The following is a 14,209-nucleotide window of genomic DNA, read 5'->3' as shown; positions in this document are numbered from 1 at the left end:
ACAGCCATGCGGGCGTGGGTGTGTTTCCCCGAATGCACACTGTCTGCAATGATGGACACGCACCCAGATGGCTGCCAAATTTGGACAAGCATTTGTGTCCTTGAAGCCACTGCATCTGGATAGACATAATTGGGACTGCCTGCACACAGATACACAGAACACCTTAAGGCTCTTCGCATGGATGTAAGCATAAGTACACCCATGTGAACGAAGCCTAAAGCAGGTACTGACACAACATTATTGTTTTTTTATTGAAGTATAATTCAAGTGTGAATTGTTTTACAGGCCAAAGGAATTGTAATTCTGGCTGTACATTTGATAAAACAGTCAAAGACATTCCCATTTCTGAGTGTGTGCATAGTTGCATCCTTGCAGTGTTCACAGTGGCATTATTAGGTTTTGACAAAATGCCAGCTAACCGAGATTGTTTTCAGGTGGTTCTATACACTAAGCTGTATCCAAATAAACAACACAAAGGGGGGATTTACTAAAAATGAAGTATGCAAAATCTGGTGCAGCTTTGCAAGGAAACCAATCAGCTTCCCGGTTTTATTGTCAAAGCTTAATTGAACAAGCTGAAGTTAGAAGCTATCTGACAATAATGTACAGGTTGCACCAGATTCTCAGTGCTCCAGTTTTAGTAAATGAACCCCACATTTTTTCTACAGGCAAACCTGTGGGTTGGATTGACCCAGAAAATGTGGGGTCATCCTCCTTCTGTTTACAATATCAAATACCCAAAGTAAGCCCTGACATTACCACGGTGTCTTTAAAGTCATCTGGTGAAGTATATGGTGATACTACAGCAAAAAATTGCATCATATAATAGAACACTTATATAAAAAAAAGCCATTAAGCTAATTTTTGATGCACAAATAGATAAGCACTAAGAACTTGTGCCAAAAGCTGGAGGGGTCTTCTGTAATAAAGAGAAAAAATATAACTGGTCCAATGCCTAAATATGTATTATACAAAAAATCTATTGGTAAAAACAGTATGTAAGGTTGCAGGTTAACCAAAGTGTCTACTAAAAGATTTCTAGCGTGCAGAAAATCTATGTTTTGCTGAGACTGCAAATGAAAAATAATAACAGTATTTGAATGTTACAAAGTTATGAAAATATCAGTGAGACTAACCCTCTGGTTACTGCAAAAAGTGACATAACGAAGCTCTCTGTTTATTAAACCATTCAGTAATTTGCTTTCCATTATTACATTTTTAAATGCAAATGCACATAGTGCAATTATACAGCCATCTATGCATCATGCATTTTAGAAAGTATGCTAAGTAGCTTTAGAAAACAAGATCTGTTACAGTTAGCCAGACAGATTACAACTATCCATGCAGAAAGTTATGTAAGGTTATGGGGTTGAGAAGCAAAGATTACAGAGAATGTACACATCTCAGGTTAACAGAGGATACTAGATAATGTTGTCGCTAAACCCATTGGCCTGGCATAAGTAGAGTTTATCACACTTTCCAGTTTAGTTTATACTTGACAGGGACGTCCAATGATGTTTAGTATTTGGGAAAGATTATTTTATCTTGTTATTGCGTTTGCTAAAGTGTAACACTAAAAGAAACATTCTAGAACTCAATAAAACATAGCGAAATGCAGGGGTGGCCCAAGACATTCTGCTGCCTGGATCCAAGAATGAACTGCTGCCCCCCACCCCCCCCAAAAAAAAAAAATCACGCCCACCAAAAGCCCCCCAAATCCATTATTTTATAACATAATAATTAAAACTAATATTACATTTATCAGCTTCTAGATTGTAAGCTCTAACGAGCAGGGCCCTCTAATTCCTCCTGTATTGAACTGTATTGTAACTGTATTGTCTTCCCTCACATTGTAAAGCGCTGGGCAAACTGTTGGCGCTATATAAATCCTGTATAATTATAATAATTATCAGGAAGTCAGATTTACATGCAACAGCTCCTTGTCTATATGCAAAATCATATGACATATCATTATTTTCAATTACAAACCACAAACTTTAGTTTTATTTTGTTTGTCTGAATGTCTGACGTCATTGCGCACACCACAATTATGTGAGGGACGTTCCCCGGAGATGCTCCTCCTCCTCATACTCATCGGTTTGCAATACAGGCGGCAGTATGAGATGTGGAACTGCCGCCCGTAACGCACCGCAAACTGATGACACACAAAACTGCTGGAAAAAAAATCTTGGGCGTCAATCGCTGCCCCTCTCAAAGTTCTGCCTGGTTCAAATGGACTCAGTGGGAGCCATGGTAGGGCCGGCCCTGGGGAAATGTTAAAAAGCTTTGTAAGTGCTTAAAGTATATTCTACTTTAATGTAGTGTTATTCTTCTTTACAATAGTTGTACTTACCCCAAATCACTACACACATTTTTTTTCTTTTTACTTCGCAGTAGCATATTCAAAAAGCATAAACAAAATCCAATGAAAAAGTTGTACTTGCTTAAATGTAAGATTTGCCTCATAAATAGAACTTTGGCATTCAAAATTCTAGGTGTAAATCAAAATTACAAAAAAATAGTGCCACCTTTAAAAAGTGAAAGGCATTACATGTCAACCATCCAGTGGCTTCCTTCTACTTATCAATAACAGGACAACTATATTTACATGGGGTATTTTCAAGGATTCCCAGCTAGAACCCACAATCAATCAGCTACACTAAGTTTAGTAGCCTATCTTACGTTAGAGTACACTAAAAATAAGTGTTTTCATTGTTTGGTGTAACCAATCAGAAGTCAGACAAGTACATAATGGATTCTTGTTTGTCGGCTTTGGTTACTGCAGTTAAAACTCTCTAATAAATAAGTCAATTTTAATGTTTTGAATGCAGATGTTTCCTACAATAAGTTTCTCACTCCAGTTTTCAGGATATTAGGGCCAGTTAATGTCCAAGCACATTCAGTAATGCACATTTATGCTGTGTATTTCTTTACAAGCACATATATAAATAAAACTGCAAACTTATATATACACTGCTCAAAAACAAATTAAAGGAACACTTTTTAATCAGAGTAAAGCATCAAGTCAGTTAAACTCCTGGGATATTGATCTGGCTAGTTAAGTAGCAGAGGGGGTTGTTAATCAGTTTCAGCTGCTTTTGTGTTAATGAAATTAACAACAGGGGCACTAGATGGGCAACAATGAGACAACCTCCAAAACAGAATGGTTTTACAGGTGGAGGTCACTGAATTTTTTTTCCCTACTCATCTTTTCTGACTGTTTTTCACTAGTTTTGAATTTGGCTAGGGTCAGTGCCACTACTGGTAGCATGAGGTGATACCTGAACCCTATAGAGGTTGCACAGGCATTCCAACTCCTCCAGGATCGCACATCAATACGTGCCATTGCCAGAAGGTTTGCTGTGTCTCCCAGCACTGTCTCAAGAGCATGGAGGAGCTTGTAAAAGACAGGCAGTTACTCTAGGACAGCTGGACAAGGTCCTTAAGCCATCAGCTGCACAGGTATCTGCTCCTTTGTGCAAGGAGGAACAAGATGAGAACTGCCAGAGCCCCACAAAATGACCTCCAGCAGGCCACTGGTGTGAATGTCTCTGACCAAACAATCAGAAACAGACTTCATTAGGGTGGCCTGAGGCCCCAACTAGTGGGCTCTGTGTTTACTGCCCAGCACCGTGGAGCTCGGTTGACATTTGCCATTAAACACCAGAATTGGCAGGTCTGCCACTGGTGCCTGTTCCTTTCACAGATGAGAGCAGGTTCACCCTGAGCACATGTGACAGATGTGAAAAGGTCTGGAGAAGCGGTTGAGAACATTATGCTGCCTGTAACATTGTTCAGCATGATCGGTTTGGTGGTGGGTCAGTGATGGTCTGAGAAGGCATATTCATGGAGGAACGCACAGACCTCTACAGGCTAGACAATAGCACCATGACTGCCATGGTATTGGGATGAAATCTTTGAAGCCATTGTCAGACCCTATGCTGGTGCAGTGAGTCCTGGGTTCCTCTTGGTGCACGACAATGCTCGGCTTCATGTGACGAGAGCATGCAGCCAGTTCTTGGAGGATGAAGGAATTTATACCATTGAATGGCCCCCACCTTTGCCTGACCTAAATCCAATAGAACACCTCAGGGATCTTATGTTTTGGTCCTCCTGACGCCACCAGGTTGCACCTCAGTCTGTTCAGGAGCTCAGTAATGACCTGGTCCAGATCTGGGAGGAAATACCCCAGGACACCAGCCATTGTCTCAAAAAAAGAATGCCCCAATGCACGTGGGGGGTCATACAAACTACTGAGTACCATTTTGAGTTGCTGCATGGAAATTTCAGCAAAATGGACTTTTCACTTTGATTTTCGGGGTGTCTTTGAATTCAGCCCTCTGCAGGTTGATCAGTTTCATTTCCATTCAACAATGTGGCATCCTTTCATTCCTAACACATTACCCAGTCCATATCAGTATAGATATCCAGCATGATATTTTTCCCCATTGAGAGTTGATGTGTTTTCAAAGTGTTCATTTAATTTTTTTGAGCAGTGTATTTATATATTCATGTCTTTTTTAACCGCCACTAGTTTTCTTTTATGTTAAGACAACCTATAACTTTGCCTAAGATAAAGCAACTGAGTCTCTTAATAGCCTATCTTCTAACCAACTCATACATTCCTTTCCCATGCTCCCTGTAAGCACTGGTCCTTAGGGAGTAAAACACTATGTAAACTATGGTCCAAATTGTGTCAGAGCTCACACAGGATTTTAGACATTGTCCACAGAGAGTATTGGCTGGAGCAACCAATCTCATCATGAGAGGTCACATGCTCCACCCTACCTGAAAGCACTTTTTTTTGTGATGGCTCAGATGGAGCAATGAAAGAGTGTAGCATACGTGTGTTAGGGGAGGACATGGGGGTGCAAGAGACTCTGTCATTTTGTCCTGAACAGGTAAAGTAGCAGATTCTCTTCAAATATGCAGAACTTGTACAGATAGCTACAGTCTTCCTCAAGGGGTAAAGGTATAGAAACCTGTGTGAGTACACTTAGGACCATTCTATGCATGCACAATGACAAACATGTAAATGTATATATTTTTTGTTGAAAAGAGTTGGAGTGGTCTTGTTTTTTTCCTAAGGTGGATGGTACAAATCAAAGACTTTGATTTGATAAAGGAGTAGAACGTTCACTTAACCCAGTGAACTTCTGTTTACTTTGAAAAGTAATTTATGTACAATGGGGGTAAATGAAACATTGGAGTTCCCTTGCACATGATCGGTTCATTGAAGTAAAAAAATCTTCTACTCTTTTAGTAAATCCTCTGCTCCTGCCCTGTAGCTGTTTTAGAACTAGGTGAAGAGAGCCCTATTCTGATGTTTCTCTTATTATGTCAGTGCCAAATGGGGATTTAGCCTAATGGAAAACTTAAACATTTTCCCTCCAAGTTTTCCCAATGAAATCCAAGGGATGTAACTATCTAATTCATCTTGTCTACAAGACAGAGAGTAAATATATTCATGGCCTACATATGTGTTTCTGCCGATTCCGACAAGAGTCTTATCTTTAGAATCCAGAAACTGGAACAAGTGTATTTCAATCATATTTGAAAGAAGGCTTCCAGGTTTCTGTTCCTTTGTAGGGCTGCCAGCACAGATGCATAAACTGTAATGATTTTTCACAAATCTATGTAGTGCATCCTTGTACAGGTCAAGAGGAAATGGGCCAAGGTGCCAACAACCCGTTCTGCCCTGATAATATGTGTCATTCCAGGCATGGTGACATGCTTTCTCACCAGATGCCATTTTCAGTTACCTAATATAGGACTGACACACAAATAAATATGTGCTAACAGTGAACACACTGCACGGAAAAAAATAACACCTGCAGTTAATAATCTGTCATGACAGCATGAGGAGGGGTGATATCAATTTCAAAGAGAGTTTATCTCATCTGTAATTCCAACAAAAACCTATTTTACAATTTTTCTTAATGCCAAGAGCCTGTGGATTTACAGGGAGTGCACCGAGCAATTGTTTTTCTTGGCAGCTGTAAACTATACAGGTGATAGAAAACTATATAATGGGTCACTTTTTAAAGAAACACCTTAGCTTAACATATTAGTCTTTACAGTTTCCAAAGATATCACTCTTAGACATAGATATAAGATGGATGTCATTAGTTAGAAAGCAATATCCTGCTCATATTATGGTATGTAAACATATTTCCTTTGTAACCTAGACTGTAAATGACAGCATTATGCTTATGACTGCACACAAAAATGTCAGGGAATTGGAAAGAAATTTCAACCCAGGGCAATGTAATTCTCTGTTAATGGCTGTTGGGCAGATACTGTATCGGACTTTGATCCATTTCAAAAAACAGATGTTGATGGATGCGGATGTAAACTGATGATCATCTGTTTACATCTGTTTTTTCATGAAGATGTACTGACGTCCGTTTTTCATCCGCCAACAGATAGATGAAAAAAGGACAAATGGTCCGCATGTGTGAGGGGCAAGGGGCCTTACTAAAAGTAGTGCAGTTAGAATATGGTGCAGCTGTGAATGGTAGCCAATCATCTTCTAACTTCAACTTGTTCAATTAAGATTTGGCAATAAAACCTGGAAGCAGATTGGTTTCTCTGCAAAACTGGATCAGATTTTGCACTCTCCAGCTTTGATAAATGACTCCATAGGTGTCCAATGTATTACTTGCAGCCCTGTCCATTCTGCATGAGTGTCTAGTAAACTTTCACATGCTGTGGATATCAGATGAATGGCCATAGGACATAATGACCTGGCTTATATAAAAATGTATTATTTATCATTAAATACTCTTAGCACCTATCCATTTTTTTTTGTCTATGGCTATTTGTTGAATAAGCCTTTGGAGATAGGACATAAAATGAAAGTATTACTGGGTGATGATTTTGTACCTGTAGTTAATTAACATCTGCGTGGTTGTTAAAGGAACCTTGTGCTGACCTCCTAATGAAAATTTTAGTTGTTTGGCTGTCAGGCAGATACTCTTCAACACTTTCTAGATCCCTGACCCCTATGCTGTAAGTAAAGTCAAAGATCCAAATTTGATACTTGTTTCAGGTCAGTGATTCAGAAATTACCAAAGCTTTAAGATAAGCATGATGGTTTAGAGAAAAACTGTTTTATAAGAATTCCAGCAATAGCAGCCTGTGTTTCTGCAAGCACATATTTCATTTCATTTGTTGCTATGACATTATTCTTAATTTGCTCATTCTACATGAGTTAATGTGTGCAAAAAATACAGTTGGCAAACTTATTTATACATTATTTTTATAATAAGCAACCAAGTATGTTCATGTGTGCACTGCTGTCTTAGCCATTTGTCTATAGGATTATCAAATCAGAAAAAATTATATGCTACTCTTGGAAGTCATCAATGAGGGAGTTGTATATATGTGTAGGAGCAAAGCTTTCAGCATCTGCTGGGATAATAAATTGAGAATTTAATCTACTAAACAAATCCTACATTGACTGGTTCATTACCACCATTTATAAATAAATAATATGAATCTATTGTCAGCCTACAGTAAACCATGTGAATCTTTCTTTGTGCATGTCTTCAAAGTCAAGAATGTACAATATGTTCCATGGAACAAAATGCCTCTACATGAAGTCTCTTTTTTAATTAAATGACCACCTGTTGTATATGGCAAGACAAGATGTTTTACCTTACAATAAAGGCAGAAAAAAAAGACTCAGAGCACCAAGATCAAAAGTTCTAACAGCAGTCTGCTGAGTTTCAAATGAATGATTGAGGCTCCATTCAATGTGTTCCTACATTCTGTGCTACTTACAATATTTGTTATAATGTTGGCCATACCCAGACAGCTAGCCTGACCATCATAATATGTATTTGATATTCATTCATTCTCTAAAGGCTCACAAAAAACCCTCTAAACGGTAAGGTCTATTTTCCCCAAATCAATGTATTGAGCCCATTCATGTACTTTTGTACAGTTAAATTCCTGCACAAGAAAAGCATAATTTCAACCTCTGAGTTAATGCAGGATAACAAAAACATATTAGGGTCCTTGAAACATAAAAAGTTCTGACACTTGGAGAACTTAGACTAGCTATACAGATTCCCCATTTGTTTATTGTTTGCAAAATTACATTGACCACACAAAGATTTTAGTAAGAAAAGCTTATGTCTGTCATAGGAGAATCAGAATGTGGACATAAGATAAAACATAGCACATGCTATACATTCATATATTAATATTAAAAGATAAAATGTCTTATTCAATAATACTGTGCAACAGGAAAATAAATTGCAAACTATGGTAACCCATTGAAGCCTATCAATTTTTATTTTTATAGATAATAGAAAGATAAATTGTGCAAGTGTCTATTTGGTACCATATTTTGCCCAGAAAATTGCACTGCCTTGCATACATATCTGTGTGTAATTATCGCAGTATAATAATATAACCTTAGTTAAATATTATCATGAATACTGGTAAGACTTGCTAGAAAAAAAGGATACTTCCTTTTTTTGACAAAGATCCATTGTATAGATATAGTCTATGAAGTTCCCATCACAAATGAAATGTGTGCATCTAATGGAGTGGGGGGCACTTCCTCTTTGCATACATAGATTTTAATGACCAGTATGAAAAAGCCAAACCGGCTATAACTAAATGCTGTTTTGTGATGGCCATTGAAGGCTCACAGTAAGGCTTTTTCCCTAGAAGAACAAAAAAACTGGAATACTTAAAGAGACTCTTACTGAATAAACACACAATGGTGCCTTGTCGTCTAGAGACATCACAAAATGTTTAGCACAGCCTAGTTTTACTTTTGCTGCTTCCCTCATGGGAATTCCGGGTATACATATTTATAGCATTACATGCCATATAAATTGGTTTACCGGGTCATGACATATACCTCGATGCAAACAAGATCAACAATTGTCACTGTGTTATTTGTTTTCACTTTTAAGAGAACAAGTTCCCTGGTGAATTTTAAAATGCACATTTTCATGGGCATTTCCTGATTTATAAAATGGTCCCAGGGTTTTTTTTATTCTTCAGTAGCTTGAAACATAGCTAGAACACTACACTGCTATCTTTCATACATAAATATGTATATGTGATCATTTATTATTTTATGATTTGTACTTGAACTGAGACTTCGTGGTCTTGATATACTGAAAGAAAATTATATTTACTTTGAAGTACAAAAAGGATAGTGTTAAACTGGAACAATCTGGAAGACAATAGGAAGCTAAAGAAATGTAATCACTCATAAATATACATAAATGCAAATAGAGAAACTAAACCTAGTTTCAGTGTCCACAAGGCATGGTAAGAAGGGTTTATTTACTAATGTGTCAGTAAAGTAATGTAAAAATGCAAGAGTAACTGTTCTATTTCAAACAAACAGTATTTTATCTTTTATCAGCTCAGCCTTGGATTGGCCAAGATGGGTCACTGTATACCACATGCACATGTAATTAAATAAAACCTTTCAACGCTCATGTTCATGTGACATTTATTAAATACGGTAACACTGAAATCACATTTAAAAAACTGAAATTATGTACAAAGAAATATTTCTGCAGAGGATTGCCAGAAGAAATTTAAATCCGAATAAGCTTCTAGATACACTGAGCAGAGGAAATACACTACAGAGTTAAATTATTGCATAAACTGACTTTTTTATGGCCTGAGAAGTAGAAAAGTTCTCCACTGACAATCTTCATATTCCAAAACTGGCAATCTCATCAATATGTACACTGCCTAAAAATGGTACTCCATATACTATCTAGTCTACTCATAAAATGACAGATGCAAATATTTTGGGTTTTGGAAATGGAAAATCATGTTTCGCTCTTCCAGACATCATCTGCCATTTTAGTTGAGGTTTCATCAAGTTAGGTGTATTTCGGGGCTATAAGCAATGAACTTTCCATCAGCAGCATCTTCAGCTAATTAACCCTGCTGATTACAATAATTAGTATTGATTCACTCCTGAATGACTTCCTAAGCATCCGAGCCCAAGCTACTCTGCCTGCAAAGTTCTGGGTATGAATATTAATTTGATGTTCCTCTTTGTTTTGGAGCCCCAAAGGTATAGTTTGCAATCTTATACACTTCAATTTGATAACAGACACACTTGAGTTTTATTGTAATTTAACAATGAGTATGTGAATACATTATGTGATGATGATAATATTGCAGACTGTTGGACTATGGATGGCAGAGAACCACAACTATGATGCAGTGGAGCTTCTTAATATCTGCAAGAAAAAAAAAATTCTTGCATTACACAATTCCTATTTTCTTTAACACTAAATCTTTAAAAAAAATAATTTTACAAAAAAATAAGATTTTGCTGAAAAATTGTCCTGTATGGTTATATGAGAATATGAAGGGAGGAATTGTCCAGATGTTGCTCTAAAAAAACAAAATGGCGATATATTTGTTTTAAACCGCTACAAATAGGTCCCTTTTTCCAGATCTAAATGTACTCTCCATGTATATAATCCTAAGAAATGTGCAGTATGTGCTTTTTAACTCATTGATTTCCAGATAGCAAAGGCCTCCTCATGGCTAAGAGGTTAAACTTTTAGCCAAGCTTGCCAAATTGTGTTGGCTGTCCTCCTTGGCAGCTGTAGGAGATGAAATGTAAAGCATTTTCTCATTCAGATTTAGTCCACCTTAAGCCACAAGAGATCAACAGCTCACACAAAGGGCAGACTTAAATAAAAAAAAAAAAAAAAAAAACAGGAGCTGGACACATTCATTTAACAAGTGCCACGATAAATACACTCTGCTCCTGTCATCCAGTATCTGTGCAGCAGCCCAAATCTCAGTTTAACATAATACGATTTTCTTCCTTCTTCAGACATAGGTACAGAAGGTTTGTTATTTTCACTTTTCTTTGCTCCTAATCATTGAAGGATCAACTACCGCACTTCCTGCAATTTCTAAACCGGATAACTCATTGCCTTCATAACAACAGATATTGACAAGCTTACTAGTGTCTGACCAGCACCTTACTCTTCAATTTCTGCTATTCACGCCTTATGGCTGTAAAGGTCACTTTGTTATTGCAGGAAGGTGCACATCTCTGCTTAGCAATAAAAACTGTACTTTCTATGAACTGATACGTGCCAAGAGAACCATGGAACTATTTCACATTTAAAAAGAAGAAAAAGAAGAAAAAAATAATAATAATAATAAAAGATAACTGAAAGAACTAAGATTGTTATCTCCATACTCAGAAAATCCAAAATACTCATTCTTATAATTACAATACCATTAAATGTGTATGCATGGTATGCATGTACATGAGCTGCATATTAATGATGACTATTATAAAAATGTCTCATAAGCATCTAGCAGTTTTTCTAAAGAGATTTTCAGTGGAATAGTAAAGCAGTTACAAGTAGGCTGGATTCCAGGTATTTCCAAATGGGGTAGATAGGCCTGGGGTACAGGTGACACTTGGGTCTTTAGCAGAGATCTGCAGCTGTCTCACTTCCTCAGCAGTATCTTTTGACTGATTCATGAAGTGGCATTTGCATTGGCTTCAAAATGAGCCACCTTGCACGCCCTCTCAGTAGGTGGCAATGGAATGGTGTATGGATGATAGCAGCTGCTAGCTAGCAATAAATGAGGCACTGTCTGTGCTAGGAAATCAGAAGCATCTACAGCAGCATAAAGCTCAGCTTTTACAGATGAACCAAGGAAATTAAATATACAACATGCAAATGAAGATTATTTAATTCAGTCGAACAACAATATATATGTACATGCACTGCACAGGAGAACGGTCAAATTACTGATAAACAAATTACATTTAAATGGGTACGGTAGACATACATGCATACATACATTTGTCAGCTGCCAAATGAACCCTTTAAGACTTGCATTGCATATATAGCAGCTTTTATTTGCTTCAACATAAATGTGTGAAACTCGGGTAACCCCGTGTGCGCTGGAGAGCTGGGGATCAGGGGTGCAAATCAAACATTTTGTAATACATTTTACGTAGGCTAAATATAACATGTAAAAGTATTAATGTATAAAGACCTATTTTAAAGGGAAGATAGATAGATAGATAGATAGATAGATAGATAGATAGATAGATAGATAGATAGATAGATAGATAGATAGATAGATAGATAGATAGATAGATAGATAGATAGATAGATAGATAGATAGATAGATAGATAGATAGATAGATAGATAGATAGATAGATAGACAGACAGACAGACAGACAGACAGACAGACAGACTTAGGTTTTCCATCAAGGGAGCTGTCATTTCTGCAACAACATAAACTGTTTTGGGGTCATACAGGGACAGAAATGTTTTAAGCTCCCTTGCTTCCCTCTGTCAAATCTTTCAAATTGCACAGAATGTTAAGCTTTAAAAAGCTGTTTAGAAATAATGCTGCAAGATGTATGACACCAACCAGAAAAATAAATCCAACCTGTATAAATGATAAACATGCAATATATGCTACAACTAATGGCAAGAGCACATGAATTACATACACTAATAAGGAACAAGGATTGTTCCACTCACTATGTCAATACTTGAGGGAGCTGCCAGGCAGTTAATCTCCACATTGAAGGCATTTCGTAAACAAGTCTGATATGCATTTATACAACTTTATTGTACATCATGTACAAGGTTAGAAACACAGCATTTTTTTTTTATCGAAAGCTGTCATGTTAAACTTTCTGAGCATGTGCAATCACTACACACAGCAAATACAAAACTATTTGGCTTATGCGGCCAAAAAGGCTGCACTTGCTGTCATCTTGTTCTTTTACCCAGGATTTTGTTTTTACAAGCAGAAGTAGCAATGCATCAAGCATGCAAAGTACGATTAAAAAAAAAAAAAAAATGCAGATTAGTGTAAAGCCTGAAGCATAAAGAAAGATTTAGACGCTTCACAAATTTTTTTTTTTTTTTTTTTTATATGAATATAGTATGCCTGAGTGATCTGCCCTCGTGACTGTTGTTAAATCAGATCTCCAAATAACTTTTCAGCCAATGCTAGGATAAATGACATTCAGGCACAAACGTATGAACAGACACATATGATGAGCTATAAAAAAACATGACCCGTGCTTTATGATCGCTATCATTTCCTTATTATTAAATGTCTGCTATCGTTCTACAAGCATGTAAAACTTCAAATCATGCCTCTAGGAGGTGGCAAGAAAAATTCCAGAGAACTAGGTAATTGTAAGATTAATGCTCCTATTAAAGACCTTTAAAATCAATAAGTTTTCCAACGTAGTTAACGAATGGCTAAGCTATAAATCTGAAATGTAATCCTGAAGACATGACTTTGCTTTGCAGAAAGTATGGTTTAACGGAGGATAGCATATTAAGAAAAAAAAAAAAAAACACAACAACAAGCAGCCAATACTTAATAGCCCGTGCTGACATTAGTCTGAGCAAACAAGATTATGGAAGTATAGAGATAATGAAAATAGGGCTGAGGGGAGAAAATACTGCCCCAGACATGCATTAAGCTACTTTGACAGCTCCATTGTTTGACTGTCCCATTGTCAGCCCCAAAGATGCATTCGGTGATAGAATGTCTAGTAGAAAATAAACAAAAGACTGAATTTTTTTTTCAACAACCTAAGGCCAGTTCACATACAGTTTTCAGCATTTAAAAAGGATATTATACAAAACAGTTTTTTGTACACTTAACTTGAGTTTCAGGTAAAGAGCTAATGATAATATAGTCCCCTGAACATAGCAGAACCCTAATGACAATGTTTAGGTAGGCTAAGTCCAGCTTAAAGCGGCATTTAGAGATCTCTGTTATGAAGGCTTAGCTTTTTTTTTTTTTTTTTTTTTTTTTTAGGATTATTTTTGTGCATGATAAACAACTGGTATACTTTAATGGGAAGAGAAAGGGATAGTAAGCTGGCCTTTTAAAGCTGTCCTTCCTAACCCTAAGAGAAAATCAGCTCTAGCTGTGGAGGTAAGCAGTAACAATTTAGTCCTCAACAGCAAAGAGAGCCACTTATTACACAGCATGTTCATAGGCAAGACCGTTCAGGACAACTGAATAGCATCTGCTAAAACAAAGGAGTATGCAACATACCTTAAAAGCAGCTCCTCATTTCTCATAGTAACAGCAGATTTGGGACAGCGCATGCTTTCTGCACAGATATTCTCAACAAAAGCCGGTTCAGAAGTGCGCTCAAACATCAATGGCACAGTAGCTTCTAATGGCTAT

The 14,209-nt window shown here is 37.1% G+C and overlaps 1 protein-coding gene across 17 annotated transcripts in view; it reads right to left on the bottom strand.

Moving 5' to 3' along the window:
* CELF2 (CUGBP Elav-like family member 2) overlaps positions 1-14,209 on the bottom strand; it is a 713,329-nt gene that overhangs the window by 699,054 nt on the left and 66 nt on the right. For all 17 annotated transcript variants that reach the window (XM_082254349.1, XM_082254360.1, XM_082254366.1 and 14 more), the window contains exon 1: positions 14,075-14,209. This exon is cut by the window's right edge. In XM_082254349.1, the coding sequence (XP_082110475.1) occupies positions 14,075-14,181 (107 nt within the window). In that variant the 5' untranslated portion in view covers positions 14,182-14,209. The remainder of the gene's footprint in view (positions 1-14,074) is intronic.

Source organism: Pelophylax lessonae, assembly GCF_965119305.1.
Source record: "Pelophylax lessonae genome assembly, chromosome: 4".
Classification (NCBI taxonomy): Eukaryota; Metazoa; Chordata; class Amphibia; order Anura; family Ranidae; genus Pelophylax; species Pelophylax lessonae.
The sequence above is the reverse complement of the archived record's forward strand: the minus strand, read 5'-3'. Positions and strand labels throughout refer to the sequence as shown.